Source organism: Lytechinus pictus, chromosome 15, assembly GCF_037042905.1.
Source record: "Lytechinus pictus isolate F3 Inbred chromosome 15, Lp3.0, whole genome shotgun sequence".
Classification (NCBI taxonomy): domain Eukaryota; kingdom Metazoa; phylum Echinodermata; class Echinoidea; order Temnopleuroida; family Toxopneustidae; genus Lytechinus; species Lytechinus pictus.
Window position 1 is genome coordinate 6,992,594 of NC_087259.1, and position 24,630 is coordinate 7,017,223.

The 24,630-nt window shown below is 39.2% G+C and overlaps 1 protein-coding gene across 2 annotated transcripts; it reads right to left on the minus strand.

The window, feature by feature from the left end:
- On the minus strand, positions 1 to 8,360 carry LOC129277689 (uncharacterized). 2 transcript variants are annotated; one of them, XM_064110664.1, is made up of 5 exons: positions 8,274 to 8,360; positions 5,745 to 5,797; positions 5,367 to 5,456; positions 2,599 to 2,719; positions 1 to 2,101 (listed from the first exon to the last, which is right to left on the minus strand). In XM_064110664.1, exons 2-5 carry the CDS (start codon positions 5,793 to 5,795, stop codon positions 2,085 to 2,087), a joined length of 279 nt encoding a protein of 92 aa, XP_063966734.1. In that variant the 5' UTR covers positions 5,796 to 5,797; positions 8,274 to 8,360; the 3' UTR covers positions 1 to 2,084. The 2 variants fall into 2 exon arrangements, with proteins under 2 accessions (XP_063966734.1, XP_063966733.1); XM_064110663.1 differs by lacking the exon at positions 8,274 to 8,360 and adding an exon at positions 6,517 to 7,310.
- Between the last annotated feature and the right edge of the window lie 16,270 nt (positions 8,361 to 24,630).

Consider the following 24,630-nt stretch of genomic DNA (forward strand, 5'->3'; position numbering starts at 1 on the left):
TTAAGCTCGACTACCAGTATTTTATATTCAAACGTATAAACGACAGCTGTTTGGGCATTCAGCATAAAAATATAACATAATATTGCTTCATAATTTCACATGGATTACACTCAAGAGGAATAAATGTGCAATCACTTGCAATTTTATTCACATGGAATATATCACTGTTTTAATCATTTCAGTCACTGTTTCATCCCTGACACCACAATGAAGGTTCAAATTCACGTTCAAGAAAGGTATAATTACCACGCTTCCGCCATATTAAACCTTCTCATGATAATGGGTCCAGAGTAAATATAGATATGCATAATCGACACAGAGCCTATTAAAGGGGTACTCCAGGCTGAAAATAATATGATTTGGACAGATAAAGAAAAATCAGACAGCCACAGCAATGAAAATTTCATCAAAAATCGGGCGTGAAATATCAACATTATGGCATTTTGAAAATGTGCATTTTTCGGTGAATCATTTCCATGCATGTCTTCATGAATATTCAATAAGCACACTGATGATGTAATATTCCTCAAAGAACCAAAAAGAAAAATATATTGCAATTTGATTTAATGCATGAAATATTCATTGCTGCAATTCATTTTATTATACGGGGAGGGGCTGTCATATAAACATGTATGAAAATCTGAAATAATTATGATTTCATCTTAGAGCATATATAGGAAAAGGGAAAGCAGGGATGTGATACCATCGTCACACTTAATGAACATTCATGACGATGTGCATAAACTGTTTTCACAAATTATTGCTATACTTTCGGATTTTGATGATATTTTCAGCATTTTGCTCAGTAAATTTTACTTTATTTTTTAGATAAAATTATTGTCAACATGGAGTACCGCTTTCATTGTTTATACGCAAATATGAACAAGATATTTTGTATTTACATTATGTAATAATATGCATAATAGTCAAGAGACTCTCTGTGCGCTGTACAAATATTAAATTACTGAATCATACGAACTATACATTACACATAATTTAATTTATCCATTAAACCTTTAAAAAATATGTCTTACAAATAAGAAAAAAATACATCAACACATAAACGTTACAAAATTAATGAAGACAAATAATATTTAACAACAACTTACTTCATCGAGCATTATAAATATTATTTTGAATAAAAAAATAATGTACTGTTGTGTAACAAGTAACAAAATGTGTTTCAGAATTTCTTCTAAAATACCCTGGCGTAGACCATGATAAAAAAACGCGTTGCTTTTAGCATATCATACAGGTATGGTAATTAATTGGGGGAAATCGTAGTCAATTAAATGCAGCACATGCAAAATATAGTAAGATATATCAGGGGGGCGTTTCATGAAAGGACTTGTCGGAGGTTTTATCCGACAAGTCCCATTTTATCCGACAGTTACCATAGGAACAGTGCCTCTCTGCCAATCAAAATCATGGAAAGATGTCAGACCTGACAACTTGTCGGATGAAAATATTGATGAAACGCTCCCCAGGTGTTTATTTCAGAAAATTGTGGATATATGCAATTTGTAAAGTAATGGCGATCGTTCCTCTGTTGATCCAACAGAACCTTTCCTCCCTCTATCAAATCCGATACCATACACCCTCATCCCCTCTCCCAACTAAAGAATGTGATCACGATCACTGCCCTGATAATCCAAGGAAAGCTTCAGTACAAAAAACGTTGTTTAAGCCTGTCACTCTAAAAACAAGTTGTTTAAACTTGTTTGTAATTGTTTAAACTGTTTAAACAACTTGTTTAAAAAAGTTAAACAGTTGTTTAAAAAGTTTAAACGGTAGTTGTTAGAGTGACGGGCTTAAACAACGTGCTCAAAATTTTAAACAGCGTTTATACAGTGTTGTCTTCCTTCATCAGATCCATTGTCTCACAATCCACCCCTCCCCACCCCCTTTCCAAATTACAAATTAAAAAAATGTGATCCGCGATCATTCCTCTGGTAATCTCAGAGAACATTGTCTCCTTTCATCGCATCCATTGTCTAACCCACCCTACAACCCCCTCTCCCAACTAAAAAAAATGTGATCCGCGATGATCCTCTGAAAATCCTAAAGAACCTTGTCTCCCTCCATCAGTCCACAGAAGACCCTATAATGGAATCATGGAAACATGATCAATTGAAGTAGGATAATGAGCAATAAATATGACATACCATTTCAAGTAGCACAATGAGACGAACATTTTGAGGGGGCCAACGTGGCGTATGGGACAATATTTTTTGTAAAGGCTGCGAACGAGCAGGAAATTGACCCTATTAAGATGTTATCTTTGTTTAGATTTTAACATAATACTCATAAGATATTTTTATATTTCACTCCTTTTGGTTTTCGTTTCTCGGTTTTTTTTTTCGTGAAAATTTCGGGATCCATCCCCGCTATATGTACGGCAGTGTTTGCCATTGATACATAGACGACCGAATCTTTATTCTGAAATCTTTGTTCTCGAAAATCGACTCTTATGAAATTCTAGGGACTATGTATTCATATTTCCCAACGCTGTAGCTTTGGCTAAAATTAACTATTACCCCCCCCCCCTCTCGCAGAGAAGGAAAACAAAGTAATAGAAAGAACCTCTGTATTACTTACAAGACATTGGTTCTTCGTCAAGTGTCCCTGATCCCGAAGTTTTTTCTGGAGCAGTGTCCAGTTCCACACTGATATTTGTTTCTTCCTGTACATCCATGTTTGTCACGATCTCCTTTTCTTTCTTTAAAATGTAGAAAAGGAATCATATAAAGTAAATGATGAGATGGAGAGAGAAGACTATTTTATACTTGAGAAATTATGCGAAATTTACTTTATTTGATTTCTCCCGTCATTTAACTTCACCAAAAAACGTGAAATGAGAGAAGTGATAGCATTCATGCATATTTTAAATAGGGCCCATATCGAGTTAGAATAGAGTTTCTGACAGTTTTTTTTCCCCGCAAAGTTGGTATATAATCAATTAGGCCCATATAGTGATCACTTTTCTTCTTAGTTATGGGACAGTCACATTTTGCAAGCGATGGCCGTACGGCGAGCCGAAACATAGTCAGGCAGCATAATTATTCACTTATTGTAATTGGTGACATCACAAGGAACAACTTTCAACTTGGTGACATATTTCTAATGGTCATCTTGACCATGTTAGGGGTCAACATGGGGTCGATTGCGGTCAATATTTGAACATTTCCCGATTTGTCGAGTGATAAATCATATTGTTTGTCTTGTTACACTAAACTAAAAAGTGAAAAAAACCAAATACCCTTGACTTCTCGTTAAACAGTTATGACAGGAAAGGTCAAAAGGTCAACGGAATTTCATTTAATGCCAAATAACACTAAAAGTGTTTAAAGCTAATTTTCCGTATATTATTCGTGTTTTGTTTATGTATTTTTTAATTATTTTTGATATTGATATAAAGTTCATCTTCAGAAGTCCTTATCCGGAGATATAAAGAGTCAAGACATGGTCATGGGGGGGGGGGGGGGGGGTGGTGAGCTCATTTGAGAACAATATACATTAATAATAATGTGAAATAATAATTAGTAGGGTGCATTTCATCATCAGCCCACCTAATCAATGTTCCTGGCTATTTTTAAAGATATAATTATTTTCAGCCATTCCATGCGCAAGTTTTAAAAAGTGTTTTGAGATACATTGTTTTGGCGTTGTGTTGCGTAGGAGCGGCGTACAGTTGCGTAGTGTTGTGTAGGCTTGCGTAGACTTACGTAGACTTCACCAGTGCGCAAAAAAAGTACATGTTTAATTTTTGCGTCCCCCGTACCCATTTTGCGATGAGTTTCGTAGGCAAAACGAATGGAGGCGTAGCGTTGCGTAGTCTCTACGGATAGGTACGCAACTCTACGCAGATCTCTGTGTGAAACCCCGGCCCTTAAGGGTTTGTCAAGTCATTTCGAGGTATTCCTGCAATACCATGATAACACAATGATGAAGTCAACGTCTATGTACACTGCACATTTTTTTGCTTAGTATAACAACACAAATAATTTTACGAGTCACTGACACAATCAGGGCATTATTTTATTAAATATTTACCTACATTAACCCAATTTGACCCCTAAATGAGAGTAGACCAAGTGGTTATTAGACCAATTGGCTATTAGACCAAAAGGTAATAGACGTGGTGATATTGGACAAAGTGGATATTCGACCAATTGAAAATAATACAATTAGACTAAATGATAATAAACAAAACGGCTATTAGACCAACTGGCTATTAGACGAGATGGTAATTAGACGAAATGGTTATTGGACTACGTTGATAGTTGTTGACTAACTAATGGTAGACGAAATGATATCAGACCATGCGATAGTGGGGAAAAAGGCAGTAGACGAAATGGCAATAAACCGATAAATATCCATACAATGAGTAATTCTGATTTCCAAATCACTTAATTCTCTTTCTCGTGTCTCAAAATACTAAGTGAAATCATATTTTATATCTTAACTGTAGCTCGAGTCCTGAAGAAAATACCGCTGCGACATTATGCGTTGCGACATGTGACATTATGCGTTGACACTTTGCTGCGACATTATGCGTTGCGACATGTGACGTTATGCGTTAGAAAAACTACGACATTATGCGTTGACTGCGACATTATGCGTTGGTGCGACATTATCGGTTGTAACAGGGCCTTTTTATCAAAAAGGAGACAGTGGCAGAGCGAAGATTCAAACTCACAACTTGTATACGATTATGAGTCCAATGCTCATAACCACTTACACGACCCAAAAATGTCATGACAAATTATAGCCCCAAGAAGATTTTTAACATGTTTATTAAGGTTTGCTTTATGTGGAACAATTAACTTTAAAATATCAATAAGTATATTCTGTGTAGCACTTGTCTGATACATTATCTGAGTTGGTCACAGTTTTGAAACAGGATTTAGAGGGCAGCATTATATCTTTTCAACTTCGTTCTTTAAGTTTTATTTTGTATCCGGAGCTTTTATTCATATTGTGAATTGGATAGTGTCAGCATTCATGTATACGGCCTATTGATAGCCATGACAGAGAATAGACCCCAGAGGGTTTTTAACATACTTAATGAGGATTGCATATAGGAGAAATGTTTAACTTAAAATGAAATTTCGATAAGCCTATGTGTTAGTAGCTGCACTTTTAATTTTATTTTGAGTTGATGAAACTTTTAAAATAGCATATAGAGGTGCAACATTCACATTTATCAACTTTGTTCTTGAGGTATTATCTCCATCCGAAGCTTTATTCATATTGCTTATTTTTTCCAATTTGCATTATTATACTCTATGCCATTACTTGTTTTAATAATTTCGAATAATATTGCAGTGGGCAGTGAAGTTTTCTGTTCTTATTAATATATTCACCTGCATTTGCAGCACGATTTCTACTTCACAGGAGAACTTCGTCGTACTGAATGTAGCGTCAAAACGAAAACCTGGACCCTTCATCGATATCTAGCAAAATAAAAACAAAGAAAAATAAAAAAAAGATAAAAGACTGATAAAATAGAAACCAATATACACAATCGACAAATCTCACATGAAAACAGAAGTGAATTGACATTTTTTTTATATAGTAATAACTGCCAAAAGAGAAGTTAGAATTAAGCTTATGAAGATTTCTCCAAATCAGTATGTCCAAATTGACTTTTAACAACTAAATACTTCTATTTGAGAAAATCAATGCTTTATACCACTGCCTTATACATTCATTGTCTAATGACAAAAATCATATTTCCTTACCTTATTTTCACGGTGATTTTCGTCAATGGGGTAGGTTTCACCAGTTGCCATTCCTAAGCGTGAAATGAAAATCAATTGTAAATTTTTCATTCAATGTGGTTCTATAATCTCCGGAAAAATACATTATAATACATCACAAAACATATATAATACATTTCTTTCATATTATAGTCTGTTCCCCCCCCCCCCAAAAAAAATAGTTTTTTTCTTCTCACCACATTATAGCCAAATTTCTACTAAACGTTATTTTAAAAAAATAAAAAGAGTTAGTAGCCTTCCAATATGTGAAATAATTATTAGTCTTGTCTAGTTTTTTTTCTTTTCGATTCGTTTCTTCTCTAATCCTTCCTAAATTATGTAATATTGATAATAACAATAGTGGAACAATTATTATACATTACAAAACACCACCAGTCTATACGGCGATTTTATTCTTTTTCTTTTCTTGCCCAATCAGAGTCTACGGGGTGAATCAAGAACGAATCGTACCACATTTGCTTTTTGTATATTTTTCTTCCAACTTTAGGTGTTTAATCATTTTATCTTTCAAATATATTTTTCATTCTTATGACAAACGTGTGGACTCAATAGTTTATCTCTCCCAATGATGAGAAAAATATACTTTTATGCTTGTTTCTCTGCTAGAAATTACCTTTCAGTTTTACCATCTGAAATATCAAATAAGGAAGTATATCAGACATGACTGCTTTTAATTTTTGAGGTTCAACGATATTTAAATCAACAACAATAAAGAGTACATTCTGGTTCTAACCGGTCTTGAGGTTATTCCCCGTGATGTAATGTCGCAACAATGTAGAACAATCTCTGATTGGATATAGAGGATATGACGAATCACATTTGCAGCCAATCATCGTCTGACAACGACACTGTACCAACCCATCCAGAGCTAGCGGTGTGAACTGCATTGATATTGCTACCATAATTTGGTCATTTCAGCGCGAGGCTTCCTTGTTGAGAGAACATGTACTGCCAAGTCAATAGTTATTCACTCTATAATCACATTGATCGTAGAGAAATATTTCTGGTTTTCTTATCGATATCGATGAACTTAATGTTCGAGTTTGTAATAATCACCTTCGGTTCGTTCGGAAGACCGCTGCGGGAAAAGGTGTGTCCATTCCTACCCTGGAATCATTTCACGTTTTACAAAACTCAACGATATTCAGATATTGAGTGGTTCTGAGTGGTTATGAAATCGATTGCTATGCGCTTGCGAAGAAGAACGAGTCATTGTACTTCGATAGTGTGTAAAAAAAAAAAATGAAGTTCGTACAAAAGTCGCGAATTTCGAACTGTGTGTTGTTTGATCGAGGTTGCTGTTAGATGTGGGTCTTGGACTTGGACTTTAACTTTGAAATTTGTGGTGATGAGATGAGTGAAACGGTTTCTTACCCACATTTTTAATTTACGGTGTGAGAACTTGTACAGTGTCACTGAGAAACATGCGGTAAGTTAAGATGAGGGCCCTGGGAACGTTTTCTTTTTTTTTTTTTACTGACAAGCCCCCCAAATGAGTTTCACTACAAATGAAGGTCATTTTAGTCCATTTTAGTTTGACAAGCAAAAACAAATGGTATTTTGGTTACATTTCTCAATTTTGTAACGCCTACCAGAATGCCAGGGGGTGCAGCTGCCTATGGATAATAATAATATAATAATAATGATAATGATATATAAAATTATAGAGCGCAGAAACTATTCCATAAAGTGTATATTCTACTCCGCTTTATGGGACTCATAAAATGCTTGTTAATTATTAAATAGATGTGTTTTGAGCTTTCATTTAAAGTTGTTTACGGATGGTGCTTTCCTAACTTCCAGGGGTAAGCTATTCAGAGCTTGGGGGCTACACAAGCAAATGCTCGATCACCTAGCTTCTAAATTACTTTTGTTTTGAAGGATGGAATCTGTAATAGCAGATGATCCGTTGAACTGCGCAAATTGCAACCATATACTGGTTTTATACCTCAATAATTATGTAATGTAGCCAGGAGCTTGAACAAGAAGTGCTTTGTATACAATAAGTAGGACTGTGAATGCTATTCTCTGCCGTATTGGCAACCAATGTAGGTTTCTTAGTATTGGTGTGATACGTGCATATTTTGTACAGTCAAATATAAGCCTTGCGCAGGTGTTTTGCACCCTCTGCAATTTCAATAATTGAGAGCCAGGGATCCAATTTGCTAATGATGCATGCATGAACAATCTCTTTTGTAACATTCCGATATCTAAATTTGTCGATGGTTAGTCTTGTGTTGCTTGAGTTTTGTGTAGAAATTGCGTCCGGTTTTCTCGATATATCGTTAAATGAAAAATAGTTCGACGAATTATCCCTGCCATCTCAGCCCTGTTGTCCCCGCTCTTTTCTCTACCATCACAGTCCTGCCTTCTACATCGTCTGGTGATAAAACCATAGCAGCTACACCGTAGAAAGAAAGATGACTTTGTCACCATAAGCAAAAAGGAAACTGTGGGGGTGAAAAGACAATTTAGAATAAACTTTCTTACCTTTGAGAGAGTGCAAACCTCAATACAAAATTCTTCCAGATGCGAGTGGTATTTGTCTGGGCACCACAGACGTGAAAACCAATACTGCTGGCAAATGGAAAAGATTCGAGTTATTATAGTAGGAAAAAAAAAGTTTAATGGTAACCATTTTTTTTCTAATGAATTATCTCTCCTGCCGCCCCCTTATTTTTATAATGTTAAATGTTAGTAACCATTTTTTTTCTTTTTGCTTGTCAATAATTTTTCCTGCACCCCCTAAATATTTTGTTTGAAACTTTTTTTTTGTTCTTGTCGAAAAATTTGGTGGTTCCCCCCTTAAATAATTACTGTGTGCGTACCAATCAATGGTACTAGACCCGTACTTTATAAAATATCGCGCAAATCTCAATTCTTTTGTTACAATACGGTCGCTTGCTGTAGATTGAGGTGATGTTCAACGGTCCGTATATTATCAAGCCCGCCCGATATTGCGCGATGTTGAAATAGTTCGACCCCCGCCATTTCTTTATCGGAGTGTCCGCAGGGTTTGGGTGATACAACCATGTCATCGTTTTGTAAATACTTTTTCCGTGACAGCGTTGATAATTTCCACATAAGCTTTAGTTATACCATCCATCGATTCATCTTTTGATTGGATATACGTCTCTAATAATTCAAAATCCAGTATCAAAGATTCCGCATCTCCCGTTGTATTCACAGATTCGTTATCGGTTACACTATCGAAATCCAGTATCAAAGATTCTGTATCTCCCCCTGTTTCGTCCGGTATCACAGATTCGTTATCGATTGCACTATCATGATCTGATATCATAGGTTCCGTCGCTGTATTGTCGATATCATCAGGCTCCACCGGTACAGAGACATTATTGATTTTGGCGCCGTTACAATCCGATTCACTCGATGTATTAACATCCATGGTGAATATACCGTAAGGCCCCGTTGCGATACGAGCGTGTGTGAAAATATGACATCACTCGCTTCGATCATCATGGTATATATGAATTACTGTGTGCGTACCAATCAATGGTACTAGACCCGTACTTTATAAAATATCGCGCAAATCTCAATTCTTTTGTTACAATACGGTCGCTTGCTGTAGATTGAGGTGATGTTCAACGGACCGTATATTATCAAGCCCGCCCGATATTGCGCGATGTTGAAATAGTTCGACCCCCGCCATTTCTTTATCGGAGTGTCCGCAGGGTTTGGGTGATACAACCATGTCATCGTTTTGTAAATACTTTTTCCGTGACAGCATTGATTATTTTCACATAAGCTTTAGTTATACCATCCATCGATTCATCTTTTGATTGGATATACGTCTCTAATAATTCAAAATCCAGTATCAAAGATTCCGCATCTCCCGTTGTATTCACAGATTCGTTATCGGTTACACTATCGAAATCCAGTATCAACGATTCTGTATCTCCCCCTGTTTCGTCCGGTATCACAGATTCGTTATCGATTGCACTATCATGATCTGATATCATAGGTTCCGTCGCTGTATTGTCGATATCATCAGGCTCCACCGGTACAGAGACATTATTGATTTTGGCGCCGTTACAATCCGATTCACTCGATGTATTAACATCCATGGTGAATATACCGTAAGGCCCCGTTGCGATACGAGCGTGTGTGAAAATATGACATCACTCGCTTCGATCATCATGGTATATATGAATTACTGTGTGCGTACCAATCAATGGTACTAGACCCGTACTTTATAAAATATCGCGCAAATCTCAATTCTTTTGTTACAATACGGTCGCTTGCTGTAGATTGAGGTGATGTTCAACGGACCGTATATTATCAAGCCCGCCCGATATTGCGCGATGTTGAAATAGTTCGACCCCCGCCATTTCTTTATCGGAGTGTCCGCAGGGTTTGGGTGATACAACCTTGTCATCGTTTTGTAAATACTTTTTCCGTGACAGCATTGATTATTTTCACATAAGCTTTAGTTATACCATCCATCGATTCATCTTTTGATTGGATATACGTCTCTAATAATTCAAAATCCAGTATCAAAGATTCCGCATCTCCCGTTGTATTCACAGATTCGTTATCGGTTACACTATCGAAATCCAGTATCAACGATTCTGTATCTCCCCCTGTTTCGTGCGGTATCACAGATTCGTTATCGATTGCACTATCATGATCTGATATCATAGGTTCCGTCGCTGTATTGTCGATATTATCAGGCTCCACCGGTACAGAGACATTATTGATTTTGGCGCCGTTACAATCCGATTCACTCGATGTATTAACATCCATGGTGAATATACCGTAAGGCCCCGTTGCGATACGAGCGTGTGTGAAAATATGACATCACTCGCTTCGATCATCATGGTATATATGAATTACTGTGTGCGTACCAATCAATGGTACTAGACCTGTACTTTATAAAATATCGCGCAAATCTCAATTCTTTTGTTACAATACGGTCGCTTGCTGTAGATTGAGGTGATGTTCAACGGACCGTATATTATCAAGCCCGCCCGATATTGCGCGATGTTGAAATAGTTCGACCCCCGCCATTTCTTTATCGGAGTGTCCGCAGGGTTTGGGTGATACAACCATGTCATCGTTTTGTAAATACTTTTTCCGTGACAGCATTGATTATTTTCACATAAGCTTTAGTTATACCATCCATCGATTCATCTTTTGATTGGATATACGTCTCTAATAATTCAAAATCCAGTATCAAAGATTCCGCATCTCCCGTTGTATTCACAGATTCGTTATCGGTTACACTATCGAAATCCAGTATCAACGATTCTGTATCTCCCCCTGTTTCGTGCGGTATCACAGATTCGTTATCGATTGCACTATCATGATCTGATATCATAGGTTCCGTCGCTGTATTGTCGATATCATCAGGCTCCACCGGTACAGAGACATTATTGATTTTGGCGCCGTTACAATCCGATTCACTCGATGTATTAACATCCATGGTGAATATACCGTAAGGCCCCGTTGCGATACGAGCGTGTGTGAAAATATGACATCACTCGCTTCGATCATCATGGTATATATGAATTACTGTGTGCGTACCAATCAATGGTACTAGACCCGTACTTTATAAAATATCGCGCAAATCTCAATTCTTTTGTTACAATACGGTCGCTTGCTGTAGATTGAGGTGATGTTCAACGGACCGTATATTATCAAGCCCGCCCGATATTGCGCGATGTTGAAATAGTTCGACCCCCGCCATTTCTTTATCGGAGTGTCCGCAGGGTTTGGGTGATACAACCATGTCATCGTTTTGTAAATACTTTTTCCGTGACAGCATTGATTATTTTCACATAAGCTTTAGTTATACCATCCATCGATTCATCTTTTGATTGGATATACGTCTCTAATAATTCAAAATCCAGTATCAAAGATTCCGCATCTCCCGTTGTATTCACAGATTCGTTATCGGTTACACTATCGAAATCCAGTATCAACGATTCTGTATCTCCCCCTGTTTCGTGCGGTATCACAGATTCGTTATCGATTGCACTATCATGATCTGATATCATAGGTTCCGTCGCTGTATTGTCGATATCATCAGGCTCCACCGGTACAGAGACATTATTGATTTTGGCGCCGTTACAATCCGATTCACTCGATGTATTAACATCCATGGTGAATATACCGTAAGGCCCCGTTGCGATACGAGCGTGTGTGAAAATATGACATCACTCGCTTCGATCATCATGGTATATATGAATTACTGTGTGCGTACCAATCAATGGTACTAGACCCGTACTTTATAAAATATCGCGCAAATCTCAATTCTTTTGTTACAATACGGTCGCTTGCTGTAGATTGAGGTGATGTTCAACGGACCGTATATTATCAAGCCCGCCCGATATTGCGCGATGTTGAAATAGTTCGACCCCCGCCATTTCTTTATCGGAGTGTCCGCAGGGTTTGGGTGATACAACCATGTCATCGTTTTGTAAATACTTTTTCCGTGACAGCATTGATTATTTCCACATAAGCTTTAGTTATACCATCCATCGATTCATCTTTTGATTGGATATACGTCTCTAATAATTCAAAATCCAGTATCAAAGATTCCGCATCTCCCGTTGTATTCACAGATTCGTTATCGGTTACACTATCGAAATCCAGTATCAACGATTCTGTATCTCCCCCTGTTTCGTCCGGTATCACAGATTCGTTATCGATTGCACTATCATGATCTGATATCATAGGTTCCGTCGCTGTATTGTCGATATCATCAGGCTCCACCGGTACAGAGACATTATTGATTTTGGCGCCGTTACAATCCGATTCACTCGATGTATTAACATCCATGGTGAATATACCGTAAGGCCCCGTTGCGATACGAGCGTGTTTGAAAATATGACATCACTCGCTTCGACCATCATGGTATATATGAATTACTGTGTGCGTACCAATCAATGGTACTAGACCCGTACTTTATAAAATATCGCGCAAATCTCAATTCTTTTGTTACAATACGGTCGCTTGCTGTAGATTGAGGTGATGTTCAACGGACCGTATATTATCAAGCCCGCCCGATATTGCGCGATGTTGAAATAGTTCGACCCCCGCCATTTCTTTATCGGAGTGTCCGCAGGGTTTGGGTGATACAACCATGTCATCGTTTTGTAAATACTTTTTCCGTGACAGCATTGATTATTTTCACATAAGCTTTAGTTATACCATCCATCGATTCATCTTTTGATTGGATATACGTCTCTAATAATTCAAAATCCAGTATCAAAGATTCCGCATCTCCCGTTGTATTCACAGATTCGTTATCGGTTACACTATCGAAATCCAGTATCAAAGATTCTGTATCTCCCCCTGTTTCGTCCGGTATCACAGATTCGTTATCGATTGCACTATCATGATCTGATATCATAGGTTCCGTCGCTGTATTGTCGATATCATCAGGCTCCACCGGTACAGAGACATTATTGATTTTGGCGCCGTTACAATCCGATTCACTCGATGTATTAACATCCATGGTGAATATACCGTAAGGCCCCGTTGCGATACGAGCGTGTGTGAAAATATGACATCACTCGCTTCGATCATCATGGTATATATGAATTACTGTGTGCGTACCAATCAATGGTACTAGACCCGTACTTTATAAAATATCGCGCAAATCTCAATTCTTTTGTTACAATACGGTCGCTTGCTGTAGATTGAGGTGATGTTCAACGGACCGTATATTATCAAGCCCGCCCGATATTGCGCGATGTTGAAATAGTTCGACCCCCGCCATTTCTTTATCGGAGTGTCCGCAGGGTTTGGGTGATACAACCATGTCATCGTTTTGTAAATACTTTTTCCGTGACAGCATTGATTATTTCCACATAAGCTTTAGTTATACCATCCATCGATTCATCTTTTGATTGGATATACGTCTCTAATAATTCAAAATCCAGTATCAAAGATTCCGCATCTCCCGTTGTATTCACAGATTCGTTATCGGTTACACTATCGAAATCCAGTATCAAAGATTCTGTATCTCCCCCTGTTTCGTCCGGTATCACAGATTCGTTATCGATTGCACTATCATGATCTGATATCATAGGTTCCGTCGCTGTATTGTCGATATCATCAGGCTCCACCGGTACAGAGACATTATTGATTTTGGCGCCGTTACAATCCGATTCACTCGATGTATTAACATCCATGGTGAATATACCGTAAGGCCCCGTTGCGATACGAGCGTGTGTGAAAATATGACATCACTCGCTTCGATCATCATGGTATATATGAATTACTGTGTGCGTACCAATCAATGGTACTAGACCCGTACTTTATAAAATATCGCGCAAATCTCAATTCTTTTGTTACAATACGGTCGCTTGCTGTAGATTGAGGTGATGTTCAACGGACCGTATATTATCAAGCCCGCCCGATATTGCGCGATGTTGAAATAGTTCGACCCCCGCCATTTCTTTATCGGAGTGTCCGCAGGGTTTGGGTGATACAACCATGTCATCGTTTTGTAAATACTTTTTCCGTGACAGCATTGATTATTTTCACATAAGCTTTAGTTATACCATCCATCGATTCATCTTTTGATTGGATATACGTCTCTAATAATTCAAAATCCAGTATCAAAGATTCCGCATCTCCCGTTGTATTCACAGATTCGTTATCGGTTACACTATCGAAATCCAGTATCAACGATTCTGTATCTCCCCCTGTTTCGTCCGGTATCACAGATTCGTTATCGATTGCACTATCATGATCTGATATCATAGGTTCCGTCGCTGTATTGTCGATATCATCAGGCTCCACCGGTACAGAGACATTATTGATTTTGGCGCCGTTACAATCCGATTCACTCGATGTATTAACATCCATGGTGAATATACCGTAAGGCCCCGTTGCGATACGAGCGTGTGTGAAAATATGACATCACTCGCTTCGATCATCATGGTATATATGAATTACTGTGTGCGTACCAATCAATGGTACTAGACCCGTACTTTATAAAATATCGCGCAAATCTCAATTCTTTTGTTACAATACGGTCGCTTGCTGTAGATTGAGGTGATGTTCAACGGACCGTATATTATCAAGCCCGCCCGATATTGCGCGATGTTGAAATAGTTCGACCCCCGCCATTTCTTTATCGGAGTGTCCGCAGGGTTTGGGTGATACAACCATGTCATCGTTTTGTAAATACTTTTTCCGTGACAGCATTGATTATTTCCACATAAGCTTTAGTTATACCATCCATCGATTCATCTTTTGATTGGATATACGTCTCTAATAATTCAAAATCCAGTATCAAAGATTCCGCATCTCCCGTTGTATTCACAGATTCGTTATCGGTTACACTATCGAAATCCAGTATCAACGATTCTGTATCTCCCCCTGTTTCGTGCGGTATCACAGATTCGTTATCGATTGCACTATCATGATCTGATATCATAGGTTCCGTCGCTGTATTGTCGATATCATCAGGCTCCACCGGTACAGAGACATTATTGATTTTGGCGCCGTTACAATCCGATTCACTCGATGTATTAACATCCATGGTGAATATACCGTAAGGCCCCGTTGCGATACGAGCGTGTGTGAAAATATGACATCACTCGCTTCGATCATCATGGTATATATGAATTACTGTGTGCGTACCAATCAATGGTACTAGACCCGTACTTTATAAAATATCGCGCAAATCTCAATTCTTTTGTTACAATACGGTCGCTTGCTGTAGATTGAGGTGATGTTCAACGGACCGTATATTATCAAGCCCGCCCGATATTGCGCGATGTTGAAATAGTTCGACCCCCGCCATTTCTTTATCGGAGTGTCCGCAGGGTTTGGGTGATACAACCATGTCATCGTTTTGTAAATACTTTTTCCGTGACAGCATTGATTATTTCCACATAAGCTTTAGTTATACCATCCATCGATTCATCTTTTGATTGGATATACGTCTCTAATAATTCAAAATCCAGTATCAAAGATTCCGCATCTCCCGTTGTATTCACAGATTTGTTATCGGTTACACTATCGAAATCCAGTATCAACGATTCTGTATCTCCCCCTGTTTCGTGCGGTATCACAGATTCGTTATCGATTGCACTATCATGATCTGATATCATAGGTTCCGTCGCTGTATTGTCGATATCATCAGGCTCCACCGGTACAGAGACATTATTGATTTTGGCGCCGTTACAATCCGATTCACTCGATGTATTAACATCCATGGTGAATATACCGTAAGGCCCCGTTGCGATACGAGCGTGTGTGAAAATATGACATCACTCGCTTCGATCATCATGGTATATATGAATTACTGTGTGCGTACCAATCAATGGTACTAGACCCGTACTTTATAAAATATCGCGCAAATCTCAATTCTTTTGTTACAATACGGTCGCTTGCTGTAGATTGAGGTGATGTTCAACGGACCGTATATTATCAAGCCCGCCCGATATTGCGCGATGTTGAAATAGTTCGACCCCCGCCATTTCTTTATCGGAGTGTCCGCAGGGTTTGGGTGATACAACCATGTCATCGTTTTGTAAATACTTTTTCCGTGACAGCATTGATTATTTTCACATAAGCTTTAGTTATACCATCCATCGATTCATCTTTTGATTGGATATACGTCTCTAATAATTCAAAATCCAGTATCAAAGATTCCGCATCTCCCGTTGTATTCACAGATTCGTTATCGGTTACACTATCGAAATCCAGTATCAACGATTCTGTATCTCCCCCTGTTTCGTCCGGTATCACAGATTCGTTATCGATTGCACTATCATGATCTGATATCATAGGTTCCGTCGCTGTATTGTCGATATCATCAGGCTCCACCGGTACAGAGACATTATTGATTTTGGCGCCGTTACAATCCGATTCACTCGATGTATTAACATCCATGGTGAATATACCGTAAGGCCCCGTTGCGATACGAGCGTGTGTGAAAATATGACATCACTCGCTTCGATCATCATGGTATATATGAATTACTGTGTGCGTACCAATCAATGGTACTAGACCCGTACTTTATAAAATATCGCGCAAATCTCAATTCTTTTGTTACAATACGGTCGCTTGCTGTAGATTGAGGTGATGTTCAACGGACCGTATATTATCAAGCCCGCCCGATATTGCGCGATGTTGAAATAGTTCGACCCCCGCCATTTCTTTATCGGAGTGTCCGCAGGGTTTGGGTGATACAACCATGTCATCGTTTTGTAAATACTTTTTCCGTGACAGCATTGATTATTTTCACATAAGCTTTAGTTATACCATCCATCGATTCATCTTTTGATTGGATATACGTCTCTAATAATTCAAAATCCAGTATCAAAGATTCCGCATCTCCCGTTGTATTCACAGATTCGTTATCGGTTACACTATCGAAATCCAGTATCAAAGATTCTGTATCTCCCCCTGTTTCGTCCGGTATCACAGATTCGTTATCGATTGCACTATCATGATCTGATATCATAGGTTCCGTCGCTGTATTGTCGATATCATCAGGCTCCACCGGTACAGAGACATTATTGATTTTGGCGCCGTTACAATCCGATTCACTCGATGTATTAACATCCATGGTGAATATACCGTAAGGCCCCGTTGCGATACGAGCGTGTGTGAAAATATGACATCACTCGCTTCGATCATCATGGTATATATGAATTACTGTGTGCGTACCAATCAATGGTACTAGACCCGTACTTTATAAAATATCGCGCAAATCTCAATTCTTTTGTTACAATACGGTCGCTTGCTGTAGATTGAGGTGATGTTCAACGGACCGTATATTATCAAGCCCGCCCGATATTGCGCGATGTTGAAATAGTTCGACCCCCGCCATTTCTTTATCGGAGTGTCCGCAGGGTTTGGGTGATACAACCATGTCATCGTTTTGTAAATACTTTTTCCGTGACAGCATTGATTATTTCCACATAAGCTTTAGTTATACCATCCATCGATTCATCTTTTGATTGGATATACGTCTCTAATAATTCAAAATCCAGTATCAAAGATTCCGCATCTCCCGTTGTATTCACAGATTCGTTATCGGTTACACTATCGAAATCCAGTATCAACGATTCTGTATCTCCCCCTGTTTCGTGCGGTATCACAGATTCGTTATCGATTGCACTATCATGATCTGATATCATAGGTTCCGTCGCTGTATTGTCGATATCATCAGGCTCCACCGGTACAGAGACATTATTGATTTTGGCGCCGTTACAATCCGATTCACTCGATGTATTAACATCCATGGTGAATATACCGTAAGGCCCCGTTGCGATACGAGCGTGTGTGAAAATATGACATCACTCGCTTCGATCATCATGGTATATATGAATTACTGTGTGCGTACCAATCAATGGTACTAGACCCGTACTTTATAAAATATCGCGCAAATCTCAATTCTTTTGTTACAATACGGTCGCTTGCTGTAGATTGAGGTGATGTTCAACGGACCGTATATTATCAAGCCCGCCCGATATTGCGCGATGTTGAAATAGTTCGACCCCCGCCATTTCTTTATCGGAGTGTCCGCAGGGTTTGGGTGATACAACCATGTCATCGTTTTGTAAATACTTTTTCCGTGACAGCATTGATTATTTCCACATAAGCTTTAGTTATACCATCCATCGATTCATCTTTTGATTGGATATACGTCTCTAATAATTCAAAATCCAGTATCAAAGATTCCGCATCTCCCGTTGTATTCACAGATTCGTTATCGGTTACACTATCGAAATCCAGTATCAACGATTCTGTATCTCCCCCTGTTTCGTCCGGTATCACAGATTCGTTATCGATTGCACTATCATGATCTGATATCATAGGTTCCGTCGCTGTATTGTCGATATCATCAGGCTCCACCGGTACAGAGACATTATTGATTTTGGCGCCGTTACAATCCGATTCACTCGATGTATTAACATCCATGGTGAATATACCATAAGGCCCCGTTGCGATACGAGCGTGTGTGAAAATATGACATCACTCGCTTCGATCATCATGGTATATATGAATTACTGTGTGCGTACCAATCAATGGTACTAGACCCGTACTTTATAAAATATCGCGCAAATCTCAATTCTTTTGTTACAATACGGTCGCTTGCTGTAGATTGAGGTGATGTTCAACGGACCGTATATTATCAAGCCCGCCCGATATTGCGCGATGTTGAAATAGTTCGACCCCCGCCATTTCTTTATCGGAGTGTCCGCAGGGTTTGGGTGATACAACCATGTCATCGTTTTGTAAATACTTTTTCCGTGACAGCATTGATTATTTCCACATAAGCTTTAGTTATACCATCCATCGATTCATCTTTTGATTGGATATACGTCTCTAATAATTCAAAATCCAGTATCAAAGATTCCGCATCTCCCGTTGTATTCAAAGATTCGTTATCAGTTACACTATCGAAATCCAGTATCAAAGATTCTGTATCTCCCCCTGTTTCGTCCGGTATCACAGATTCGTTATCGATTGCACTAACATGATCTGATATCATAGGTTCCGTCGCTGTATTGTCGATATCATCAGGCTCCACCGGTACAGAGACATTATTATCAGCGGCAGGTGATACAGGATTATTCTCACCAATGGCTGTGCATCTATCACCTGGTATCAACATCAATGTCAAATTCATCACCCAATGGAAAAAATTGTCAGAGTGTCCGCGGGTTTAGGTAATACAACCATGTCATCGTTTGTAATGATTTTGGCGCCGTTATAATCCGATTCACTCGATGTATTAACATCCATGGTGAATATACCATAAGGCCCCGTTGCGATACGAGCGTGTGTGAAAATATGACATCACTCGCTTCGATCATCATGGTATATATGAATTACTGTGTGCGTACCAATCAATGGTACTAGACCCGTACTTTATAAAATATCGCGCAAATCTCAATTCTTTTGTTACAATACGGTCGCTTGCTGTAGATTGAGGTGATGTTCAACGGACCGTATATTATCAAGCCCGCCCGATATTGCGCGATGTTGAAATAGTTCGACCCCCGCCATTTCTTTATCGGAGTGTCCGCAGGGTTTGGGTGATACAACCATGTCATCGTTTTGTAAATACTTTTTCCGTGACAGCATTGATTATTTCCACATAAGCTTTAGTTATACCATCCATCGATTCATCTTTTGATTGGATATACGTCTCTAATAATTCAAAATCCAGTATCAAAGATTCCGCATCTCCCGTTTTATTCACAGATTCGTTATCGGTTACACTATCGAAATCCAGTATCAACGATTCTGTATCTCCCCCTGTTTCGTCCGGTATCACAGATTCGTTATCGATTGCACTATCATGATCTGATATCATAGGTTCCGTCGCTGTATTGTCGATATCATCAGGCTCCACCGGTACAGAGACATTATTGATTTTGGCGCCGTTACAATCCGATTCACTCGATGTATTAACATCCATGGTGAATATACCGTAAGGCCCCGTTGCGATACGAGCGTGTGTGAAAATATGACATCACTCGCTTCGATCATCATGGTATATATGAATTACTGTGTGCGTACCAATCAATGGTACTAGACCCGTACTTTATAAAATATCGCGCAAATCTCAATTCTTTTGTTACAATACGGTCGCTTGCTGTAGATTGAGGTGATGTTCAACGGACCGTATATTATCAAGCCCGCCCGATATTGCGCGATGTTGAAATAGTTCGACCCCCGCCATTTCTTTATCGGAGTGTCCGCAGGGTTTGGGTGATACAACCATGTCATCGTTTTGTAAATACTTTTTCCGTGACAGCATTGATTATTTTCACATAAGCTTTAGTTATACCATCCATCGATTCATCTTTTGATTGGATATACGTCTCTAATAATTCAAAATCCAGTATCAAAGATTCCGCATCTCCCGTTTTATTCACAGATTCGTTATCGGTTACACTATCGAAATCCAGTATCAAAGATTCTGTATCTCCCCCTGTTTCGTCCGGTATCACAGATTCGTTATCGATTGCACTATCATGATCTGATATCATAGGTTCCGTCGCTGTATTGTCGATATCATCAGGCTCCACCGGTACAGAGACATTATTGATTTTGGCGCCGTTACAATCCGATTCACTCGATGTATTAACATCCATGGTGAATATACCGTAAGGCCCCGTTGCGATACGAGCGTGTGTGAAAATATGACATCACTCGCTTCGATCATCATGGTATATATGAATTACTGTGTGCGTACCAATCAATGGTACTAGACCCGTACTTTATAAAATATCGCGCAAATCTCAATTCTTTTGTTACAATACGGTCGCTTGCTGTAGATTGAGGTGATGTTCAACGGACCGTATATTATCAAGCCCGCCCGATATTGCGCGATGTTGAAATAGTTCGACCCCCGCCATTTCTTTATCGGAGTGTCCGCAGGGTTTGGGTGATACAACCATGTCATCGTTTTGTAAATACTTTTTCCGTGACAGCATTAATTATTTCCACATAAGCTTTAGTTATACCATCCATCGATTCATCTTTTGATTGGATATACGTCTCTAATAATTCAAAATCCAGTATCAAAGATTCCGCATCTCCCGTTGTATTCACAGATTCGTTATCGGTTACACTATCGAAATCCAGTATCAACGATTCTGTATCTCCCCCTGTTTCGTGCGGTATCACAGATTCGTTATCGATTGCACTATCATGATCTGATATCATAGGTTCCGTCGCTGTATTGTCGATATCATCAGGCTCCACCGGTACAGAGACATTATTGATTTTGGCGCCGTTACAATCCGATTCACTCGATGTATTAACATCCATGGTGAATATACCGTAAGGCCCCGTTGCGATACGAGCGTGTGTGAAAATATGACATCACTCGCTTCGATCATCATGGTATATATGAATTACTGTGTGCGTACCAATCAATGGTACTAGACCCGTACTTTATAAAATATCGCGCAAATCTCAATTCTTTTGTTACAATACGGTCGCTTGCTGTAGATTGAGGTGATGTTCAACGGACCGTATATTATCAAGCCCGCCCGATATTGCGCGATGTTGAAATAGTTCGACCCCCGCCATTTCTTTATCGGAGTGTCCGCAGGGTTTGGGTGATACAACCATGTCATCGTTTTGTAAATACTTTTTCCGTGACAGCATTGATTATTTTCACATAAGCTTTAGTTATACCATCCATCGATTCATCTTTTGATTGGATATACGTCTCTAATAATTCAAAATCCAGTATCAAAGATTCCGCATCTCCCGTTGTATTCACAGATTCGTTATCGGTTACACTATCGAAATCCAGTATCAACGATTCTGTATCTCCCCCTGTTTCGTGCGGTATCACAGATTCGTTATCGATTGCACTATCATGATCTGATATCATAGGTTCCGTCGCTGTATTGTCGATATCATCAGGCTCCACCGGTACAGAGACATTATTGATTTTGGCGCCGTTACAATCCGATTCACTCGATGTATTAACATCCATGGTGAATATACCGTAAGGCCCCGTTGCGATACGAGCGTGTGTGAAAATATGACATCACTCGCTTCGATCATCATGGTATATATGAATTACTGTGTGCGTACCAATCAATGGTACTAGACCTGTACTTTATAAAATATCGCGCAAATCTCAATTCTTTTGTTACAATACGGTCGCTTGCTGTAGATTGAGGTGATGTTCAACGGACCGTATATTATCAAGCCCGCCCGATATTGCGCGATGTTGAAATAGTTCGACCCCCGCCATTTCTTTATCGGAGTGTCCGCAGGGTTTGGGTGATACAACCATGTCATCGTTTTGTAAATACTTTTTCCGTGACAGCATTGATTATTTCCACATAAGCTTTAGTTATACCATCCATCGATTCATCTTTTGATTGGATATACGTCTCTAATAATTCAAAATCCAGTATCAAAGATTCCGCATCTCCCGTTGTATTCACAGATTCGTTATCGGTTACACTATCGAAATCCAGTATCAACGATTCTGTATCTCCCCCTGTTTCGTGCGGTATCACAGATTCGTTATCGATTGCACTATCATGATCTGATATCATAGGTTCCGTCGCTGTATTGTCGATATCATCAGGCTCCACCGGTACAGAGACATTATTGATTTTGGCGCCGTTACAATCCGATTCACTCGATGTATTAACATCCATGGTGAATATACCGTAAGGCCCCGTTGCGATACGAGCGTGTGTGAAAATATGACATCACTCGCTTCGATCATCATGGTATATATGAATTACTGTGTGCGTACCAATCAATGGTACTAGACCCGTACTTTATAAAATATCGCGCAAATCTCAATTCTTTTGTTACAATACGGTCGCTTGCTGTAGATTGAGGTGATGTTCAACGGACCGTATATTATCAAGCCCGCCCGATATTGCGCGATGTTGAAATAGTTCGACCCCCGCCATTTCTTTATCGGAGTGTCCGCAGGGTTTGGGTGATACAACCATGTCATCGTTTTGTAAATACTTTTTCCGTGACAGCATTGATTATTTCCACATAAGCTTTAGTTATACCATCCATCGATTCATCTTTTGATTGGATATACGTCTCTAATAATTCAAAATCCAGTATCAAAGATTCCGCATCTCCCGTTGTATTCACAGATTCGTTATCGGTTACACTATCGAAATCCAGTATCAACGATTCTGTATCTCCCCCTGTTTCGTCCGGTATCACAGATTCGTTATCGATTGCACTATCATGATCTGATATCATAGGTTCCGTCGCTGTATTGTCGATATCATCAGGCTCCACCGGTACAGAGACATTATTGATTTTGGCGCCGTTACAATCCGATTCACTCGATGTATTAACATCCATGGTGAATATACCATAAGGCCCCGTTGCGATACGAGCGTGTGTGAAAATATGACATCACTCGCTTCGATCATCATGGTATATATGAATTACTGTGTGCGTACCAATCAATGGTACTAGACCCGTACTTTATAAAATATCGCGCAAATCTCAATTCTTTTGTTACAATACGGTCGCTTGCTGTAGATTGAGGTGATGTTCAACGGACCGTATATTATCAAGCCCGCCCGATATTGCGCGATGTTGAAATAGTTCGACCCCCGCCATTTCTTTATCGGAGTGTCCGCAGGGTTTGGGTGATACAACCATGTCATCGTTTTGTAAATACTTTTTCCGTGACAGCATTGATTATTTCCACATAAGCTTTAGTTATACCATCCATCGATTCATCTTTTGATTGGATATACGTCTCTAATAATTCAAAATCCAGTATCAAAGATTCCGCATCTCCCGTTGTATTCACAGATTCGTTATCAGTTACACTATCGAAATCCAGTATCAAAGATTCTGTATCTCCCCCTGTTTCGTCCGGTATCACAGATTCGTTATCGATTGCACTAACATGATCTGATATCATAGGTTCCGTCGCTGTATTGTCGATATCATCAGGCTCCACCGGTACAGAGACATTATTATCAGCGGCAGGTGATACAGGATTATTCTCACCAATGGCTGTGCATCTATCACCTGGTATCAACATCAATGTCAAATTCATCACCCAATGGAAAAAATTGTCAGAGTGTCCGCGGGTTTAGGTAATACAACCATGTCATCGTTTGTAATGATTTTGGCGCCGTTATAATCCGATTCACTCGATGTATTAACATCCATGGTGAATATACCATAAGGCCCCGTTGCGATACGAGCGTGTGTGAAAATATGACATCACTCGCTTCGATCATCATGGTATATATGAATTACTGTGTGCGTACCAATCAATGGTACTAGACCCGTACTTTATAAAATATCGCGCAAATCTCAATTCTTTTGTTACAATACGGTCGCTTGCTGTAGATTGAGGTGATGTTCAACGGAC

Excerpts from the sequence above, each read along its gene's own strand:
- LOC129277689 (XM_064110663.1), bottom strand. The coding sequence starts at position 6,685 with ATGGTAGCAATATCAATGCAGTTCACACCGCTAGCTCTGGATGGGTTG. Across the intron at positions 5,798-6,516 it reads GGGGAATAACCTCAAGACCG|GAATGGCAACTGGTGAAACC; the intron begins GTTAGAACCAGA and ends TTTCACGCTTAG. Across the intron at positions 5,457-5,744 it reads AAAATCACCGTGAAAATAAG|ATATCGATGAAGGGTCCAGG; the intron begins GTAAGGAAATAT and ends TTATTTTGCTAG.